The 22,477-nt window shown below is 40.8% G+C and overlaps 1 protein-coding gene across 2 annotated transcripts; it reads left to right on the top strand.

The window, feature by feature from the left end:
* Positions 1-15,269: 15,269 nt before the first annotated feature.
* pnpla4 (patatin-like phospholipase domain containing 4) lies at positions 15,270-20,887 on the top strand. 2 transcript variants are annotated; one of them, XM_071525801.1, is made up of 7 exons: positions 15,270-15,444; positions 16,556-16,744; positions 17,855-17,949; positions 18,166-18,301; positions 18,716-18,781; positions 19,202-19,354; positions 20,601-20,887. In XM_071525801.1, exons 2-7 carry the CDS (start codon positions 16,565-16,567, stop codon positions 20,730-20,732), a joined length of 762 nt encoding a protein of 253 aa, XP_071381902.1. In that variant the 5' UTR covers positions 15,270-15,444; positions 16,556-16,564; the 3' UTR covers positions 20,733-20,887. The 2 variants fall into 2 exon arrangements, with proteins under 2 accessions (XP_071381902.1, XP_071381903.1); XM_071525802.1 differs by lacking the exons at positions 15,270-15,444; positions 16,556-16,744 and adding an exon at positions 16,753-17,773.
* Positions 20,888-22,477: the final 1,590 nt, after the last annotated feature.

Genomic DNA, 22,477 nt, shown 5'->3' with positions numbered 1-22,477 from the left:
ACTTAGTACAGTTGTTCAAAAAAAACGGAATCCTTTAAGCTCACTGTGTGATTTCGCAACGGGGATTTGCTAAAATACACCGTATTTTAGTAGAGGAAGAGGTTTATTTTACCTGTGTGATCATGGAATAGTTCATGTGAAGTTGGGTGCACACCATTTCTCACATATTTTCATTTAATTTCAGTGTAACTGGGTAAGCTGCAATAAATGGACACTAATTTGTCTTGATTTTCACAACAGAATTTCAATTCTGTGTTCTGAATTTGTATGGAATGATTGAATTTATTGAAGTTGAAACTGATTATAGAAATCAAACTCATGATGCTCTTACCAAGTTTTTATCCTATTAAAACCATATTGCATTGGAAATTCCTAGATATTTAGTTTTCTTTAAGATATTAAATTGATACTGGACTCTTGATGTGTTCTGACTTGACTTGCTGTTCTACATTTAGACTTGAGACTTGACATTAATGACATGGACTTGACTTGGACTGACTTGGGACTCGAGCAAAGCGGACTTGGTCACACCTCTAGTTTTTACTTTTTACTCTTGATTTGTTCTGACTTTACTTGGTGTTCTACATTTAGACTTAAAACTTGACATTAATGACATGGACTTGACTTGGACTTGACTTGGTCTTCTACATTTAGACTTGGGACTTGACTTGAGACTTGTGCCTCGAGACTTAAGACTCACTTGGGACTTGAGCAAAGTTGACTTGGTCACACCTCTGCCAACAGGATCTCATATACAGTGTAAAGGGGCAGTGCAAAAGTACAAAAGACACTCTACACATGCAGTATAAATGTTACAGTCAATATAGGAAAACTGTAAATGCATACATAGACCATGGTGAGGTTTTATGGTTGTAGCTATGGCAGTTTCTTTAAAACTACAGGCCTGATCATGAGAAACAAACAGAAAAAAGCACTCACACATTTCTCACATTATTCAAAATGCTGCAGCTAGGATTTTAAGCTGGAGCACAAGCTTTTCTATCAGAGCCCCCAAGACTTTGGAACAACTTGTCAGACGAGGTTAGACTAGCAAAATCAGTTTCAGACTTTGAATCATACTTTGAATCCATACTTTTTCTTCAACTTCATTTTATTTAATTGCGGTACTTTATATCGCTGCCTCTTTGTGTTTTATATAAAGCACTTTGTAAACATTGTTTTTAGAAAATTGCTATACAAAAAAAGTAATTAAAGTTATTGTTAGTATTTTCGGAAAATGCACCTTTTTTTCTCATGGATGGACAATTTCACAAGCGACAACATGGCCAAGTTTAATTTAAGTTTCCACCCCAAACAAGCACAAAATTGTCTAATTATGGTATTATGGCACAGTAAAAACTCCTATTAAAACAGCTTTGGAAACTGCTGTGAACTGATACGAGACATATTTAGGTCTCGGTCTCACAAACTGATGCAGGTAGCAGCGATGCGCGCCTGCAGACGCCGTCTCAACTTTCCTTTCGGAGCTATATTTACACGGGCTTTCAATGTTGGTACAGGCCGTCGTATCAACATCTATTCACCGGCTGTTATTGTGAATTCAATACCATAACAGCGTTCGCGTGTGGTATTATTGGGGAAATGCAGTGAGTCTTGGGTAATGCGGGAGTCCAGTGTGCTATCAGGTATTTAGGCTCAAGGGCGTAGGTTGGATTTCCACTTTTTTTGGGTGACACGCTCAATCAAATTACATGAGAAAACTATGAGAGTGAAATACAGTACGACTAAACTGCTCCCCTTATCTGAAGGGCAAACATGACTCAAAATATGAAAAATAGCGGTCTAATTTGTCGGTGAAGGCATTAAAAGGAGTTTCTAGCAGAGGAAAGAGGAAGGGGTGCTTGTGCTTGCGACCAAAGCTCACCACAATATTTGCTGTGCCTGTGCCTCTAAAAATGCAGAGTGAGTAAAAATACGGCATATGTATTATGAGGCAGAAATAATTGGGGTGGGACAATTCACTCTTCTCCTATTCATATCTCCTTGTCTCCCCATAAATCTAGATTGACTGAATAAAATCTGTCTATTACATTTAAATCAAAATCATTAAAATGAATAGAATGAGTCGGATTAGAGGAAACAGCCGTACAGCAGGTAGCCTGAAGTATTTTCCCTCTGGAGAAAATGTGGGCAAACGATCCAGCGTATACGTTTCAATAAGAGCTCTATAAGCACTGTAATATGCGCTTTGTGTTTTAATGAATGTAGTGGCTAATTATGCCGGTTTCCCTGCTCAGCATTTCCAGCCCGACCGTGATCAATGGAATTATCAAGAGAACATCCCGCTTTGACTAGGGGCCTAAACAAAACCCTGGAATGGCTAATGTCAATTTCTGGATCTCCCTCCCTATTGATCACCCTTTACAAACGCCGCTCCGAGGGGCCTCCGTTACTCGCTTTCATCATGTGATTGAGCATTGAAATTGAAAAACACAAAATGCCTCCCGGCCGCCTGTTTATAATCAATTTGTATGTTGTTCAAATTAGTCAGGACATGGCATCTGTCTCTCCTTAGAGACTCGCTTGCCCTGCAGCGCACAACCATGAAATGCTGTTATGTGTGTTATGTGTTATGTGTGAGGGGGGAAAAAAAAAAAAAGGCTCCCCAGTGAAAATTTCTCATCCAACGAGAACTGTGACAGGAGCAGATTGGAAACAAAACATTCTTTATTCCCCCTACTTCATTCCAAAATAAGATTTTACTCAGTCCAACAGTAGTTACAGTCTCGACAGAGTGCAAATATTGGCAGTCGGCAATCATAAGAATCCCACCTGTAGCGAGGCAATCTGCAAACTGACAAACAAGGTTGTGAGATTTTTTTCAGGAGATGCGTTTGATTCTTGTCTCTGAAATAGCTATTGGATTTGAGGGATCAAGATGTGGATTTGAAGCCGACGTTGGGCAATATTTGGAAGGCAAATCCCGCATCATGGAAGTGTTATGTGAATGCCAAAACAGTAATGCTACATCCTATGAAGGTCTCAAAGGAGCCACAAACATGAGGACTTCGACTTTTTGGGAGCTTGGCCCATTGGTCACCTAACACAGTGATTCTCAACCTTTTTCATATCATAGACCCCTAATTTGGTCCACATTAGAGCTATAGACCCCCATTTGGTGAGATTTTGTCTCGAATCTGAGAATACTTTTATTGCCAGATATGATTTTGTCCAGAATCCCATGGCAATCTGTATTGTAGGTAGAGATATAACAGTGAAACTATGATCAAAACAGTCATTCTAATACACTCTCTAATTGTGTGAACTTCTTGTAAATGAAATAATGGTGAAGTTTAACATAGATCAATTTTCTGGGGACCCACTGGAACCCCTTCAAGGACTGCTGGTGGTCCCCGGACCCCACGTTGAGAACCACTGACCTAACAATGTCACAAGGGATTGGCACCAAATTATCTCTGTCTCTGGTAGATAGCTCTGTCCGGTGCGCATGCTAACACTTTAGCATACAGTATGTTAAGCAATTGTAGGCGAGTAGCATTATGCTAAAGGTGAGAAAATGAGAACTTGTAGCAGCTCTAAGGCTGATGGTTAGTTAATTTTAATGGATTGGTTAAAGGGGCATAACATTTGACAAAAAGAATGCACTTTCAATAGCAGAAGATCTCTCTTTTGTTTATGCATGGAGTGAGTGAAGTTAGCCAGACAGCTAAAGCTTTTGCACTGTTGATGGACTTCACTAATGATGTAGACTGAGATTTTGTTTTCAGAAGTCATGAATTCACAGGCCATAGAGTAAAAAACATACCACTTTGGTTTACTAAAAGGTTTATCTTCAAACTTTGCATAGCCCTAACGCTGATCCCCTAAGATTACTTAACATACTGTATGCTAAAGCGTTAGCATGCGCACCAGACGGAGCTAACCACCAGAGACAGGGAAAGATATGAATAGAGCAGCATCAAAATAACTCAAGAACTCACACCAGAGTTAGGTTTTGATGGAATACTTATTTAGCATGGGAATATATGTACACCTACAGTATCAGACTCCACAGCGTGTCCCTTTGCAGCGCTCAAGATGAAAAACAGAAAGAGCTCGCATGAAAACAGCGCCCGTATCAGCTTGAGTTTAGTTATTGATTACATCTGTAAGGAGAGCCTTGGAGTACTGCTGTATTTGAATGTAACGTCATATCGACAAGGAACAAAGGCAAGATGAGAATGTGTTTCGGGGCTAATGATACAAAAGCCCCGCTTGTCTTTTCCTCAGAATTCAAAGATGGATTTTCAGCTTTATTTTTGGAACAAAAGATAAATATTTAATCAGACTGAAAAAACCCACAGTGTGAGGACACAGTCTTGTAACTAGCTTCATGGTTTGGCAAGTAGCAATAATTCATAACCATTTCTATTTGATGTTTATAATTTCATCAGAAGAGAAGGGACATTCGGAGTCGTAATGCGGGGGAATATTAGGGTGAAACAAATGAAAAGTGGATCAGATGAAAAGAGTGTGTACATGTCTGGCTTCTTACAAAAAATCATGTTTCGCAATTCAGGTCTTCCAATTGGTATTCACTACTGCTGAGATGGTTTGCCTTGATTGTCCTCATAATAAGATCCGATTAGACACAGTAGACACACATTAGGTTTGAATAAGAATGCTAGTATGTTATGAGCTGATGTTAATGGGCTACTTAGTTTATCAGGACACTATCATTACAGTCTTTCAAGAACAAAGAGCATCTTGATCATAAGAAGGAACGCAGCTCACATTGATTCTTACCAACAAACCTTGGGGAGTGCTGGGTATTCTTCCTGTTTGTTTGGTAAGTTGAAATGGAGGGCAAGATTGTGCACTTGACTTGACTGGCTTTGATTTGGGACGCCGCCGCCTTGTCGGTTGGATGCGAAGTCGTCCAATTACAGCAAGACCCCAAAACTTTTAGCCCTTTTTTTCTTTCAAGGAAACTTCTCCCATTCCCGAAAGTGATTGAGTTTCGACTGGGCCGGGGCCTAAATGTGATACGGAACACCTTTTTCTTTTTCTTTTTTTCTTCCCCGGCTGAGCATCCGTTCTAAGAATCACAATTACTGTTTTTCCTCCTTCCTCCTCCAGAAGGATATCCAATTTTCCTCCCTTAAATAGTTTGTCCTCCGTTTTCCTCAGGAGACACAGTAAGATTTCAGAAATTGCCGGCGACGACGGGCTGCTGCTTATTCCTCTGATCGATGCAATTGTACTTTTTTTTTTTGGCGCATCTGCTTCAGAATGTTAACTTCCGCAAACTTCTGCTGTCACTTTAGACTTTGGGTAAACTCAATCTCTATGATGGGACATAATTCAGTCAAGGTGGCACGTTGAGTTGTGTATCTCTGTGAAATACAACGTCTTTGTTGTCTGTCAAGTAATCTTTAATTAGTCTCACAGGGTCCGAGCTTTGCAATGAAACGCCTCAAACGCTAAGTTTACATTATGATGAATCATGTTCAAGTGAGCTGAATAATCCCCTCGTCCTCCCATACGCTGTTATGCAGATGCCCAGTGATATGACAGGTACATATTTGCCCTGTTTTGATGTGATTGTCCTAATGGCCTTTCAGCGAGGCGTCACCTATCCTCTCTCATCTGTCACATCCAGTCTTTTTCTTCTTCCCCCCCCCCCCCCCCCCCACATGCTGTCCTTCCATCGCGCCCTCGGCCCCTCCACTCTGCTTTCAATTTCGCTTTGATTTCTCCCTCCTCGCCCGGGCTCCGTGAATCGCATTTCCTTTTTTTCGATCTACAGGAACTATTTGATCTTTTAACAGATTTACTTTATCTGTATGACCTTGGCGATGTCTTTTCCAACAGCACTTACACTCATGAGTGTGCCTATGCGTGTGTGTGTGTGTGCGGGTACGAGGGGGGGGGGGGGGGGGGGGGGAGAGAGAGGGCTGTTTCCCTCTCAATCCTCTTGTCCATAAAAAAAAAAAGCCTCCGGGCCTTTATCTGCCGGCCCAAGTCTTGAGAAGTGTAATTACCCCCCTTGTTTCAGAGCGAACACAGAGGCACGCCAGCCGTCACTCTCCTCCACAGCAATGGATGTGGCTTTAGATAATGTTTCCTACATCATTTTTCGGAAAAAAAGCGCCTCTTAATTATAACTCCGCTTCGGATAATGAGCCTGATATCTGAAATTGGACTTCTCCGTTCCTTTTATCCGTGAATTTCATGGACTCTGGGAAGCGAGTGTGTATCCCGCACGTACGCTCTCTCTCTCTCTCTCTCTCGCTCTCACAGCCATGCTTCAAAACCACTGGCTTTACAGTCAATGAGCGCTGGGTTTTTTTTTTTCATGCGGGGAAGTAATTAAATCACAACTCGACGCTAAACATCGTGAGCGTGCCCTTCGCCGGCGGAGCTTCTGTACTCCGCATCAATGAGTACGTTTAACATGGACTGCAATAATTCGACTATTGACCTTACTCTAAATAAGACAATATTTCGATTAAGGTGTTTACATGAGCTGCTTATAGAATATTCCATTCATACTACTGAAGACGCACGCCCACATTACGTCCCTACCTCCTACGTCCGAGTCTCCCTCCGGAATTTAACCTGGAACCCTTTCTGTCATGTTGCTGCCGTGGTCGGGACAAAATGTTGGAACTTCCTTTTTACCGGTGGCAGTCATCTTTTCGTCTGTAAACAAGTTGCGCAACACTCGCTGGAAGCTAGAGCGTGCGTCGTCAAGCAGTCGGAATGTCGGACGTGTCACAAAATGCTGCGAAAACTCAGATGGGACGTCACAGTGCGATTAAGGTGTACACATGTCTACAATGCACTTCAATAATGCGACTAAGATCGGAATACTCCACATGTCTTAATTCGACTATTGCTTACTCCGACTATGACCTTATTCGGGTTAAGGTAATCAGAAAATGCTGTTTACATGGCAGTGTCTTATTAAGAGTATTGCCTTAATCGGGTTAATATCGGAATATTGCAGTCAATGTAATCAATGTAATGTAATCGTGCTCAGTGTAACAACAAGGAGCCAGTTCAACGTTCCTGTGGTTAGAAGTGCTATCCTTGTCTCAGTCAAGTGACAGAGTTTGAGACTGAAAAGAGAGTCACAAAAACCTTGCTTTCTGCCACTTCAGTCTATTAAAAGTCGTTCTTGGCTAAAGCATCGACGCAGATTCTCTGTTTGTTCAGCATTAGGCCAGCGAGCTTGAATTATAAGCTATTTTAATAGCGATTTTAATATTTTAATTGTAATATTATTTTATAAAAATTTGGACTCATTTTCACTCATCATGACTTTATTTCCTCCGTGGCAGAAAAACACGTTACACAAGCCTTCAGAAACTCCTGCAGGTTAAACGGGACTAATGAAACACTTTTAGGGCTGACTGACTCTAACAGACTCACTATAAACAGACTTTAAAGGAATAGTTCACCCAAAAATGAAAATTCTGTCATCATCTCCTCACCCTCATGCCAGTTGAAACACAGGTGAAGTTTGTCCATATAACACACAGGGAGGTTGCCAGCACAACTCCATAGCAGCCTTCTCAGTGGGTCAGTGGGGACCAGTTCTTCAGAGTTCCAAAAAGACCTACAGTTTATTTACACCATCATTTAGTGCAAATCTGAACTACAGCTGATTGATTTGCAACAAATAATGGTGTATAGGTCTTTCTATTCACAGTGTGATTGTTTGGCTGTTTTTGTTTTGGAACTCTAAAGAACAGGTCCCCATTGACTTCAGTTGTTTTGGAGAAGGCTGCTACCAAGTTGTGCTGGCAACCTCCCTGTGTGTTATATGGACTAACAAATTTCACCTGTGTTTCATTTGGCATGAGGGTGAGTAGATGATGACAGAATTTTCATTTTTGGGTGAACTATTCCTTTAAGACACTCACTAGCCTAGCAAAATTAAGGCTACAAATAACCCATAATGCAACACTCCGTGTAGGAGTCGGTTTTACACCGGTACTTTATCCATTCAAAAAGAATATCTGATGTTGTGAACACGTTTGTCTAGTCCTCGAATATAAGACGACCCCCACTTTTTCTGAAAATATGTCTCTGTCAACCGATAAAAAAAAAGGTTTTAAATAGGCTGCTGAAAATGTCTGGCCCATCTACATTTCCTGGTTTTAAAATCTGGCCCAATTGAATTTGTAATTGAATAGCCCTGCATTAGGCTATTGGTTGGGATAGGCAGTGGTGGAAGAGGTACTCAAATCCATAATGGAAAAATACTCCATTAAAAGAAGACTGAAGTAAAAGTACAGAAGTATTTGCAGTAAAATGTACTGAAGTATCAAAAGTAAAAGTCCTCATTCTTTCAGAGAGTTAAATTATTGAAGCATTAACCTGTCAGAAGTATTTTAATGTTGTCGGTCTAACTGCTCCATATACTGTTGGAATTGCAACAATGCAACATATTTTCTGAGCTCATTGTATGTTTTGCATGTAAAACCTTATTCTGCAAAGTAACTAGTGACTCCAGCCGGCAAATAAATGTAGTGGAGGAAAAAGTAGAAAGTCTCACAAAATGGAAATAATCAAGTAAAGAGCCAGTACCTTAAAATTGTACTTAAGTACAGTACTTGAGTAAATGTACTTTCCATCTCTGGGCATAGGTACGCTAGCAAGCTAACATTACTTGTTTAGCCCAGTGGTTCTCAACGTGGGCTCCGGGGACCACCAGGGGTCCTTGAGGGGTTTCCAGGGGGGTCCCCAGCAAATTGATGAATTGTTAAACTTCACTCCATTATTTCATTTACAAGTTAACACAATTAGAGAATGTAGAAGAATGACTGTTTTGATCATAGTTTCTCTGTTATTTCTCTACCTACAATACAGATACGGAATTCTGGACAAAATCATATCTGACAATAAAAATATTGTCAGATTTTGGGTCAGAGAGACAAAATCTCATTAAATGGGGGTCCGTGGCCCTAATGTGGACTAGAGAATGTAGAAGAATGACTGTTTTGATCATAGTTTCTCTGTTATCTCTCTACCTACAATACAGATACGGAATTCTGGACAAAATCATATCTGACAATAAAAATATTGTTAGATTTTGGGTCAGAGAGACAAAATCTCATCTAATGTGGACTAAATTAGGGTCCTTGATATGAAAAAGGTTGAGAATCACTGGTGTAGCCCACCAGAGCTAAAGTTAGCAGCTAAAATATTTGAGGCTACAAACCAGGAAGACCTAGAATCTCTGCCCCTGTCCTCCACGGATTGATTTCGTCTGTCAAGATCTTTGTAAGCTATGGAGCCTTGCCAAGTGACATTGGAAAAATGATTTTTTTAATGCGCGGCCGTGATCGAGTGAAGTGCGTGCGCGAGTTACCAAAGCGTGGGAAGGGTTTAGGTGAAGCGTAGCCTAAGTGTGCAGGTTTTAGCGAGCGTGTTCTCAGCACAACAGGCGAGAGTACACATGCGGCATTATCGAACCCCCTCAGGTCCACATGCTCTCTGCGGCGATTGAGCCCATTTTTCAAGAGGGCGAATCAAGTGTCTCTCGCTCAGTGTGACTCCATGGCTGATGGAAAGTGACTCCATTATTTTGTGGAAATTCAGGCCAAGCAAGGGCTGTTGCCAGACCAAAACTTTTGAGCGAGGTGCCAAGATCCAAAACCTTGGGGGAGGAAGCTATGAGACCGGTTTGGATAAAAATACATGTTTCTGTTTTAATTTACCTGCCGTGTGCGTTTGTGTGTCGGTGTGACAAGTGTGTGTGTGTGTGTGTGTGTGTGTGTCACTTGACAGTCTTGTCACTCTCCAAGGCTCTCAATGTCGAGGATATTTCTCCATAGCAGCCAACGTGAATTCAAATGTAGACTATATTAATATTGTGAATGTCCAGGAGACTGAAATGTCTGGGTTATTATTGGGTTATGCATGAAAACACATGAAAATTTATGAAATCACTGTATGTTGTTTATTCTACAGTTCCGCTCCTGATCAGTGAGTTGCAGTTGGAAACTGACTCCAGCCCAAAAGTTTATTCAGCAGAGGAATAAAATGCCACAATACTTATTAATGACATTCAGAAGCTCATGCAGCTTACAATGATATGAAACGTTAACCGTAAATACATAACTTTTTAACATTTGTATTTTTTTGTATTTTTGTATATCATTTTGTATTTTGTTTGTATCTTCGTATGTGAAAATATTAGTTGGATAGATACTTTATTATATACCTATACCTATATTATATACCTTTAACAAGCAGCCAAACAAGCCATAAAGTTTTGTTTTTTGTTTAATTATTTGTTGAACATTTATGATTTTTTTTTTCTTTCATCTTCCATTTAAAGACAAAGTAAAACAAAGAACAAAAATGGAATGACTAGGAGAATTAGAGAACCAGATTTTTGCCCGAATGTAATTAAAATATGAAACTTTTTCAACTTTTCTCATTGCATTGCAAGCCTTCCCATTGCCATGTGCTTCTTGTAAATGGAGGCAAACTGCCTTCTGCTCTTCAAAATTTCATTATAAGCATTATAAACGATATCCCTGCTATAATACATTCTATTCATCAATTTATATCGGATTAAAGATTTTCATTTACAGTGATCTCTTGGCTAAGATTAAGACAATACTACATCCTTCCTGTCCAAATCTCTATTCCATTTATCATATAATTTTTCAAAATGCCTTTTTTCATCTTTCCGATTACACAAAATTCTATATACTTTTCCAGTAAGATGTTAGGTATTTCTATTAAGAAGAATGTCTTCTACCTCATTTTCATTTTCCTCTCCTTTAGGGAGTTGGAAATTAAGCTTTTTAATTAAATGTATTTAAACATTTCTTCTTCTTGTCTCCTAATGAATATTTATGTGAAAACGACATTACTCTCCATTTTCAATCAAATGTTTTTTTTGGTTTTTTTTTAAAGCGCTGCTCAAAATGTCTAGTAGAACAGAATGTATTACTCCACTCCTTTTGGCAATTTTTGAAAATACAAGAACATCTGGAATTATTCTCTATTCCCTGTAATGCAGCCTAATATATAAGAACAAATGCAATATGTCTGCTAATGTAACGACCAAATCCCCATTCGTTTTTACAGATGAACAATGAAATCAATCTCTCTGCCTCTAAACCTGATGCTGCTGCCCCTTATGGACTTATTTATGGACTAAATGTGTGTTCACTGTTCCGCTCCACTAACGCTGAGCGAACAGCTGACTGAAACAGCGCTGCTCCCCACATCTATAGCCTCAATGATGTGTCATTATCTAATAACACTCCATACTGATAGGCTTACAACTCATAGGCATAATCCTCTTAATGAAGATGTTGCTGTGAAGGTAGGAAATGCCCAGTATCGCAAAAAGCCCAGATCAAAGGAGTACTACACACTATAGGGTTCACTAGGGTTATTTTTCCCTTTGCAAATTTCATCAGTGGAAGAAACTAATTACATTTACTCACGTTACTGTAACTAGGTAGTAGGTTTTTTTTGTTTACTTGCACTTTTTTGAGTATTTTTTAAAGTCAGTAACTCTTTTACTTAAAGGATAAGGCTGGTGTGTTTTAATGCATTTCTTACGGTCAACAAATCCTGTGAAAATAACAAAATCAGCAATGAATTTATTTTGCCAACAAGTCTCGTCCATGTAGCCGATGCCCAATAAAGCCATGTCCCAGCAGCCATAAATATTAAAAACATGTCAGAGCAACTTAATAAGCCGACTGTAAACACGTTTTCCATCTCACGAAAGTAGTTCCGTAGCACAGAAAGTCCCCGGCGTAATGAAGAATTTGTTCCCATTTGAATGTGATTTGGTAATAACTACAACAGCCTGACTTTTAATGGTAACAGTTAGCAATTTTTTTAAACTGAAACTATGTCTTTGTGAGCTGTATTTCAAGGTTTTTAGCTTACAATTGGAGCCAATGACTTCCGGGTTGAAGGCTAAAAAGGTTTGTGGGAAGTCAGAAAGTAACGGGAGTAGAGCAAACGCATTGTTGATTTTGTTATTTTCATAGGATTTGTTGACGGTAAGAAATGCATTAAAAAACACCAGCCGTATCCTTTAAGTGTTTTTACTAAAGTATTGTACTTCACTACATTTTAAATCACATCCATTACCACTAACCAGAGGACAGCATTCAAAATGTTACTTAAGTAAAAGTACAAAAGTATTAGCATCAAAATGTACTTAAAGCAACAAAAGTAAAAGTACTCATTATGCAGAATGGCCCATTTCAGAATAATACAGTATATATTATATTATTGAATTATAATTATTGATGCATTAATGTGTCAGCATCACTTTAATGTTGCAGCTGGAAAAGGTGGGGCTGATTTTGACTACTTTATATACTGCTGGGTAGCTTACAGCAGTGGTTCTCAAAGTGGGGTCCGGGGACCTCCAGGGGTCCTTGAGGGGGTTCCAGGGGGTCACCAGCGAAAAGGGGAATAATTTATTTTCACTATAATTCCATCCATAAGTAACACAATGACAGAATGTATGACTATTTTGGTCATGGGTTTCTGTAATAAATCATCTAAAAGCAAAAATCTTACCAGATGGGGGGACCCTGGGACAAAATCTTATCAAATGGGGGTCCGTGGTCTAATTTGTGTCAGTTTAGGGGTCCTTGACGTGAAAAAGTTTGAGGACCACTGGCTTACAGTAATCTATAATAATACATCACAATTTATTAGTTATTATATTTTGTATTAATAATCTGAATCTGCAAAGTTACTAGTGACTTAAGTTATCAAATAAATTACAGCCGGCAGATAAATGTAGTGGAGGAAAAAGTACAAGATTTCCCTCTGAAATGTAGTGGAGTAGAAGTATAAAGTAGCATCAAATGGAAATACTCAAGTAAAGTACAAGTACCTCAAAATTGTACTTAAGTACAGTATTTGAGTAAATGTACTTAGTTACTTTCCACCTCTGCTTAAGTAAAATATCAGCAAAGTAACAATACTTGTGCTTGAATAGGATGTTTTAGTACTCTTTCCACCACTGGCAAATCTGATGTTCAGCATGATGTCATGAATGAGTGACTTGCTCACTACTGCATCTTCCTGAATGGCCAATAATCTGAGGGACGAGGGACTCCTTAAGGCTGCCCCTGGACCCAAATTGATTTCTCAATGGAGATCACCATTGAAACAGAAGATTTATTTTCGGATTTCGGCTCAGCCTGTAGACCATAATCACACGGACTCAATGTTAAAAGCATTAACTGCGGCTAGTCAGGCTGTGACTCACTTCTGTTTTGACACTGGGAAACGTCGGCTGCCTCCAAACTGGCTATCAACCGCCATCTCCGGCTTTCCCCCCTCCCCACACCTCTTGCTGATAGAGAAGCTCTGTTTTCCCTCCGTAACCCAACCTAAATCCACTTGAGGCGACACACATAATCGCGAGCAACGCTAAAGAAGCGGGAAATCTGTGCTGAGAATTCCTACGCCGGAGGGTCCTCGGGAAATAAACGCTGACTGAAGTGGGAGCATGGGGGGAAAGAATTGCACTCCGGGGACGCCGCTTAAGGCAGGAGAGCGACAGGGTATCGCTAATAACAAAAAGTGCACACTAGTTTATTATTTGGGCTATTTTATGACGGGGCGATCGGGAAAAGTCTTCGGGGGAGGCTCGAGTTTTCTCCCTTTTGTTCGTACACGCATCTAACGGCCGGTGTGATCTTCGTTTTGTACGCGGAACTATCCGGCGCGTGAGAAAAGATGCGATTAATTCAAGGTGGCACGCTCATAGAAGTGATTCCTCTCATTAATGCCTGACAAGTGGCGGTGGATGTGAGGTCTTACCTTGCGTTACCTTGCTGGAAGCGCTGCAATGAAAGCTGGCACAGCATCAGACGATTAATTGGGCCCCGTGTGTTTTTGCGTGGCCGTCTGGCGGCTCGGAGGTCCTGGACTGATCAAGTTGTAGTCTAATCTATTGTCAAGAGGACACCGCAATTAAACCTCATGGGTCCTATCCATCAGAGGACGCGGGAATCATTATTCACAGATACAGAATTGTACTCCAATGTGTCCCTGCAATGGCTGAAATAGACATTAATAGGCTACCGGTGGGCAGCTTTTCAAATACAAACTCAGGGACTGGTGGTGACAAAAAGATAAGGAGTAAGTAACAGTATAAAAAAATACTGTTGTCATGCTGTACAATAACCATATAGGAGAAGACCACCTGTTCTCAGTAGTTGAATGACAAATAGAAGAAGAATTCTGAAATGTTTTACTCAAATATAACCGCTTTTAGCCAAATTATATTCAAGTAACAGCACTAGGAGTTCAAAGGCTCAATGCTTTAAGATTTTGTGCATGTTTCAAAAGCTCCCAAGTGAAACCAAAACTGCCCACTCAGTGGAAATTGAAGCTACTAAAAAAAAATCTACTCCAAACTCTACCTAAAAGAGAAACTGGCCTGTCATAAAATGCATACAAATCAACCCTGCTAAAGCATGTAGAGGAAATGTTAATACTCCAATTTATCCATGATAGTAGCAGTTAACGTACACGCAGCTACAGAATTATTGGTTTGTGTTAGCCTGGTTTAGCTAGTTTGCTAGTTGATAGCTAGCTAGTAGCAAGAGAAATATCAGTAACAGAAACATTACAGGGAAGGGTATTTTCTTTCTTTTTTTTAAAAAATCTCAGGTAAAATAATGACATGAATTTATGCCACATAGTCAACAAAAACATGTGCAGTATCATATACTGAACTCTGTCCTATTGTCTTTTTTTTGCATTTCATGTGAAAAATCATATAATACATTTTAAATGAGTACTAAACTAGATACTTTACAGCAGTTTTTACATTCTCAGCAAAGTAACAGTAGGCTACTATTATTGGACTAGGAGATTTTGGTATTTTGGTGTCCATCCCTGGTAATGGCTTACTTCTGACAAAAGCCATCAAAAACGTGCTTTTGTGACAATAATTATCACCAAAGAGCTTTTATTTTGAAATCCAAAAAGGTAGCATGGGACGGGGAGTAACGTGACATTGCGAATAATAGCGGAAGCATGGTGACTTTGCCATCAAAATAAAAGCGTACAATGGGACACTTTCGGAAAGTAAAAAGAATAGCTGTATAAGTAAACTTTATCCTGCACACAAAAAGGTGGGTAAATTGAGTTTAGGTGTGCTTACTCTCCGCGACATCCGTGATTTTAACTAACAGCAGTTTCTGAAGGTCGAAGTTTTTATTTTGAAAAAATTAAGCGGAAGTTGGAGTGTTTACTATGTCTGGCTTGACAACGGTGCTCAAAGAATGGTGCTGAGATGTATTGTGGTTTTGTAGCAAAAACGATACATTTTTTTAGGAAGGTTTTGCTTGCAGTAACCAATTACCTCTTTCCTATATATTCTCTGTACCTATTCTAACTACACAACCAGTCAAAAAATGAATTCACGTTAAGGTTTTCTCTTTTGAGCCTCTAAACACGGTATGTCCTCTTCTTGGTCAACTTTATTAGCCTAGGTTTTCCTGTATTTTCACATAGCAAGCCTTGCTTTGACGAAAGTCTGAAATGATGAAGTTAGGTTCATATACCTGAGGTTCATAGAAAACCTATTCAGCTCACTATTCCTTCACAACGTTCCCACACGCGAAGTAATAAAGGCTTTGTTACGTGTTGACATGTAGCCTGATGTGTAGAAACCACATAGCATAACATAGCCTACATGAACATATCGTAGCGTATAACAATATATGTAAATATGCGTATCGAGTATGTAAACATTACAAAAATGCCCTCGTGGATATACCTATGTTTTATATGCTTTCCCATGTATTTACAGACATACATTTGACATGGAATTTTCTCTAACGATATATTATCCAGTATTTTAAATATGGGCTCATACAAGGATACATCATACATAAATATAGTAACTTGAGTTTTGAAATAGCTTGCCAGGATAGATTTTCCTATTTATTTATATTGAAATGTCAGATGTATACAGCTTCTTATGGCCATATTTCTGTTTTTCTGTGGGTTAGTACATTAGGCTATGTTTAATAACTGATATACAATATTTAGGATGTCTTGTTAGTTTTTGTTCTGCAATTCCAATTACTTCTTCTCTGCAAAACAGATGTTTGTGTATTGACACTGATAGTAGAGTTAGACCCATATACTGGTTTGACAATACATCGTCCTTTTATTAAAAATCACATATAGGCTATTGAAGTTTGCCTCCTCTGATATGATGGATATAATGCAGTTTATTTGATTACACATTTATGGTGGAATTGAGTGTGCATGAATATGTTTTATCATTAGTAGTAGTATGAACAGTAGTAGTATCATTCTGGGTTTCAATGGAAAGTTTTAGTTTGTCTAAATGCTGTTTCAAAGGCTTTTCCACCCTGACAAGAATAAAATTATATGGGAAATCTTGCAATTGTCAAATATAGAAATATTGAATATCAGCTTCAACCCAAAAATACTGGTATTAGTCTTGAAAAACCTGTATCAGTCAAACCCTAATTAATAACATTTGACTAATGAATGTCGTGCCATGGGTCCCAGTTAATCAGCTCTATCTGTGCAGGTGGTGAGCATGGTGGTGTTGAACTTGTCCTTCGCTGCGTGCGGCTTCCTGGGCATCTACCAACTGGGTGCCGTAGGGGCCTTCCTCCGCCACGGGGAGAGGCTGCTGGGGTCCCTCAGGGCCTGTGCCGGGGCCTCCGCTGGGGCCCTGGTGGCTGCCGTAATGATCACGGCTCCAGACAAATTAGAGGTAGAGCGTGACTACGTAGAGTAGACCGGCGGTTCTCAACGTGGGGTCCGGGGAACACCCAGGGGGGGTCCTCGAGGGTGTTTCAAGAGGTTCCCCCAGCAAAATGAGGAATAGTTTAATTTCACTGTAATTTAAATCAGTGGAAATGGAGAATGTGTAAGAATGACTATTGTAATCACAGGTTTTACTCTCACCACTATTATTTCCTTCTGATAGTGTTGACAGTTCTATAAACCGTGAGCTCGGAATTATAAGGTTCTATCTGGAGTGCGGTTCTGAGATGTTGAGCATCAAAGATTTGACATGCCAGATGGAAAAATGTTATATTTTTTGCAATATTTAACACCCAAATGTTGTTGTTTTTTTTAAATAACACCACACAAGCATACAGTAACATTCAAAGATCATGAATATGTGGATAACTCAATTTTAATAAAAAAAAAAAAGTCAGATAGAACCTTAGAATTCCATGCACATGAAATGTACATTGACATGAATTCTGTTATTTCCCCTCACATGTGACACAGATCTGATGTTTTATAACCAGCAAAAAGCTGCATTGAGTCACATTTTTTCAATTCTGATCCAGACCACATTTTGGTACAAAATCAGATCCCGAGGCACACAACCTCCATGTATGTAGGCTCAAATTGAAATTTGGCAGCGTTGCCATGACACTAAGTAAATCGTACGTCATTTCTTGTGATGAGTCATCATTTTGGCGCCACGGCAGTTTGGCTGAGCAGCGTTAGCATGGAGGCCAAAGAGATACAACAATGGAAAGAAAGACGGACGACATTGGTATTTGGGGAGACAGTCAAAACTTGAAGGCACATACTGTAACGGAAATGTGTTGGAAACAATTTGGAGGGAAATGAATATTGATTATTGGAACCCCCTTCTACTTACTCATGCGTCTTTCCAACATCACCGTCAGTTCACATTCCTATCAGATACGGGTTACACATCCTAGAATAGATGGAACAGTCATCCAAGAAATAGGAGCAGCAATTTGGGTGTGAGCCTGAGGTGAGAATGCAGTCTCAGTGATTCAATAAACCGTCACGGGCCGAGGGGGAATTGCAATGAGGTTGTTTTGTTCCCTGACAGCACTGCAAAGAATTCACCTACAAGTTTGCAGACAGCGTGAGGCGGCAGCGGTTTGGAGCCGTGACACCGGGCTACGACTTCATGCTCACCCTCCGGTAAGTACCGTCCGGACACAACTGCGAGGGAACTGAGCACGCGTTATATCGTAGTAATAGCAAAATATCCGATTTGCACGGCCGCGCCTTGGTGCCCGGCCAACAGATTGTGTAATAATTACATGTCGCCGTAAAAAGCCCCGCGTTTATGGCACCCAGCGGGGCCGTTATTAAAAAAAATTGACAAATGAGCATCTGTGGCTGGCTACTCTCTAGGGAGGGGATAGAGGAGATTCTGCCCAGCGACGCCCACAGCCTCGCCGACGACCGCCTCCACGTCTCAATAACGCACTCCAAAAGCGGCGAGAACCGCATCGTGTCCAGGTTCGCCTCGAGGGACGAGCTCATAAAGGTACGCGGCCGAGCGCGACGCCACGCCACATCCGAGTTTCTTTCCCATAAAGCTTGTCTTCTCAGTGTAAAAAACACGGTCATTAAATGTTTACGTCCTTGTTTTCCTCGGGTCTACAGCCTGGGTCGGGCTTTTACTGGTCTGACTCAAAAACGACACTCGGAAAGCGAATCCATGTATTATAAATCTGTACATGTCTCTAAGCAACGCCAGAAGTACGGTTTGTAGGCCCCCATGGTGATATCTGAGTCTCCTTTTGCTTGATATGTTGAAGGATTTTTTCATAGATGTTGCAAGAGGTGAAACCTTGAGATATCAAGCTGCCTCACGCTATAGAAACATCGTCCTGTAGGGCTCCGGGTCAAAGACCGTTTACTGACATGACTCATTTTGCTTCTCTTGCTATTTCCCGAGGCGCTCCTGGCCAGTAGTTTCGTGCCCGTTTACGCTGGAATTCGACCGGTGGAGTTCCAAGGACAGGTAATGGGCTAATTCACTCTGCTGGAAAGATGCACTGGCCCTACGATGACCCTTGTGTTATTTCTGTCCAAACATTTTTCTTTTGTCAGTGGCACGATGAATGCACATAGCGTCTTACAAAATGTTTCTGGCTGAGGTGAAATCATTCTTTGGAAGGAAAAGAAAGGGATTCAGCATTCACTCAGATCACGAATCCTTTGAGATCGTCCTTTTCCATTGACTCATGTTTTTGGGAAGGTTCTGTTCTGCTCTGTTCTGGGTTTTCGCTGAATTCCCCAAATGCATTTTAGCCCCCAAATCACCCTAGTGAGTGCTCCCTTAAGGTACTATAGAGTAAACATGGACTTCTTTTCCGTTTTTCCCTACCTGACTCATTTTAAACCATGAGAATCCTCTGTGGACCTGCTCTTGTTTCATTAGAAATGGATCGACGGAGGGTTCACCGACTGCCTGCCTATCCTGCCGGTCGGACGTACCATTACAGTATCGCCCTTCGCCGGGCCGCAGGACGTGTGCCCCGTCCACAGGGGGCGCTTCAGCAGCCACCTCAGACTGGCCAAGATGAACGTAATGGTGAGAGCTGGATCAGTAGAATTACCAGACAGTATGTCAGTGGTTCTCAAAGTGGGGTCCGGCGTCTTTCAGGTTTCCTTAAAGGGGTACCAGAGGTAGGCTCGGGCGATATCCAAAATTCAATATCGTGATTCTGTCCTGCCAAAATATTGCACTATGCGATATTATCACCATTCACTGTAATATAATTACATTATATTTGATATTGCGGAAAATATCTGGTATAGCAGGTATAGCAGGTATAGCAGATATAGCAGGTATAGCAGGTATAGCAGATACAGCAGGTATAGCAGGTATAGCAAGTATAGCAGGTATAGCAGATACAGCAGATATAGCAGGTATAGCAGATATAGCAGGTATAGCAGGTGTAGCAGGTATAGCCAGGTATAGCAGGTATAGCAGGTATAGCAGGTATAGCAGGTATAGCCAGGTATAGCAGGTATAGCAGGTATAGCAGGTATAGCAGGTATAGCCAGGTATAGCAGGTATAGCAGGTATAGCAGGTATAGCAGGTATAGCCAGGTATAGCCAGGTATAGCAGGTATAGCAGATATAGCAGGTATAGCAGGTATAGCAGGTATAGCAGGTATAGCCAGGTATAGCCAGGTATAGCAGGTATAGCAGATATAGCAGGTATAGCAGGTATAGCAGGTATAGCAGATATAGCAGGTATAGCAGGTATAGCCAGGTATAGCAGGTATAGCAGGTATAGCCAGGTATAGCATTTTCAAGACGTTTCCTCAAAGTGCATTCGGCAGTACAGTTTTGTGCACTAGTCCAGAACACAGGACCTTCTTCCTGTATTTACTTTCTTGCTCCCGCCCCAGACACATCTGACCAACAAGCGGAGTGAACGTTCTCACGTGGTTTGTAGTGATGCATTTTGATTCGCTTGGATTTTTCTCCGTGTGAAAAGAAACCGAACCAAGGGGAAAACGCTACAAGTTTACAAACTCATCAACTGATTCGGACCAGAGCAAACAAACTATAGGTGTGAAAAAGCCCTAAATGACAAAAGTATCAAAATCAAAAAAGTACTACTAACCCTGGCTGTAATGTGTGTCTATTTGGGGGCCTGTGACATGAAAACCTCTGCAGCACATGTACATGTCTGTTAATCATTGCCCCTTGGCTTAGCTTATGTTACTCTCTGTGCAAATAACAGCTTTTCCCAGTTCATCGCTCTCTCAATCATTGGAAATCTTCAGTGTCTTTCCCCTTTTTGTCTTTTCTCTCATTTGCTTAGTTTTCCATGGAGAACATCATACGGCTGAACCAGGCCTTGTTCCCTCCGTCGGCTACTCGTATGCAGTGGTTATGTCAAGAGGGTTTCGATGACACAGTGAGGTTTCTGAAGAAAGAGGCCTGGATGCATTGAGGATTGGTTTCCCAACGTAAAAAAAAATTCTTGGGACTTAAAGAAAAAGTGTGATTTAAATGCCAAAAAGCATGTACAGACTATGAATTTTGTGGATTTTACAGTATTTATGCATCTGATTTTAGTTTTTGTTTCTTAATTAGCTAAATAAAATTTAACCCAATTGCTCAAAATGTTCTCAATACAAGTTGTACTGTAACAAGACATATAACCGCATCATCAAAATGGTGAGGGGCAGCAGTGTGGTAAAATTATTGAAGTGGTCATACAAATATTGACATGATTTAAAGCAGTGGTTCTCAATGTGGGGTCCAGGGACCACCAGAGGTCCTTGAGGGGGTTCCAGGGGGTCCCCAGCAAATTGATGAACTATTAAACTTCACCATTATTTCATTTACAAGAAGTTAACGCAATTAGAGAATGTAGAAGAATTACTGTTTTGATCATAGTTTCTCTGTTATCTCTCTACCTACAATACAGATAGTCATAGGATTCTGGACAAAATCATATCCAACAATTAAAATATTCTCAGATTTGGGTTCGAGAGACAAAATCTCATCAAATGGGGGTCTGTGGCTCTAATGTGGACTAAATTAGGGGTCCTTGATATGAAAAAGGTTGAGAATCACTGATTTAAAGTGTTCTCACGCAGTGATTTTGTTGAAAAACTTTGTTGATTCACTCATATGTGAACATCACCTGTGTTACGTTTCAGTTTACCCACATCCTTAAGATTCCTTTTATTAAGAGGATTAAGGACTTTATGAAAAAAAAAAAAAGCATGAAAGCGCAAGCGGTGGGCTTCAATCAGATAAGCGGACTACCATCCCAACACAGACTCTGGGCATTTTCCTTCCCTGTACGTGACAGCGGCCGTACATGATGAAAAGCAGTCATGTGTGAACACGGACTCTCCATCAATTTTCCAAGGTAGACATTTAATTTCCCTCAGCTGGAAGCGGTGGTGGGAAGAGAGAGAGAGAGAGAGAGAGAAGAAAAAAGAAAAAAAAACACCAGCACTTCACAGGAAGTACATACAGCCGTCATGGGTGTCGGAAGGTTCCTCCAGGACACGGACGGAGCGGGGCCCGCCTTTGAAGTTTCAACCTCGACAGTTCCTTTCGCTGCCGGGTTACCGTTTGATTTTCCGCCGGCGTCGGGGAGACGTGAGCGGGGTTGCCGATCGGTTTTTTTTCGGGGGGGGGGGGGGGTGGCTGAACCGCCGTGTGAGCTACACCTCCCCGGGGAGAAAAAAAAGTCTGAGGATCTTCTGAGGATACAGTACAGGCCCGCTCCTTCACCGAGACGGTGGTGCCAGGAAAGAGGCAAAGGCAAACTGATTATGTTGCACTATCCCCACATATAGTCGAGCTCTCAGTGCTCGAATGGCACCAATTACAACATAAAAAAAAGGCCTTTGTGCATGCTTCACTACGGTACATTAGCTCGTATAGTCTTACAGTATATAAGACTTTGAACATATTTCTGGAATTCAAAGATGGATGGATTTCAAAACTGTTTATATTATGTAAAGTAGAGAAAGTGTCTGATATGTACATGCTAAATCACTTCAGCATACATATACACCTCCAAATGTACGCACTACTATTCCCCCACTGGTATTACGCAAGCCCACCTGCTGTTTCTAATAATGAGGCTCAATTAAGGCCTCCCCTTAATTTACAGCTTCCACCTGGGGCTAGACATTCCCCAGCCGGTGGTTTTATACATTGTTTAGGCTCCTC

Source organism: Centroberyx affinis, unplaced genomic scaffold (assembly GCF_046629955.1).
Source record: "Centroberyx affinis isolate AG114_WGS23_722 - 3 ecotype Tasmania unplaced genomic scaffold, CSIRO-AGI_Caff_v1 ptg001338l_1, whole genome shotgun sequence".
NCBI lineage: Eukaryota > Metazoa > Chordata > Actinopteri > Beryciformes > Berycidae > Centroberyx > Centroberyx affinis.
This window is presented reverse-complemented; position numbering and strand designations above follow the sequence as displayed.

Bases quoted from the DNA above. Each gene is read 5' to 3' on its own strand.
- pnpla4 (XM_071525801.1), top strand. From the start codon at position 16,565: ATGGTGGTGTTGAACTTGTCCTTCGCTGCGTGCGGCTTCCTGGGCATC. The intron at 16,745-17,854 runs GTAGAGCGTGAC...GTTCCCTGACAG, and splicing joins CGGCTCCAGACAAATTAGAG to CACTGCAAAGAATTCACCTA. The intron at 18,302-18,715 runs GTACGCGGCCGA...CTATTTCCCGAG, and splicing joins CGAGGGACGAGCTCATAAAG to GCGCTCCTGGCCAGTAGTTT.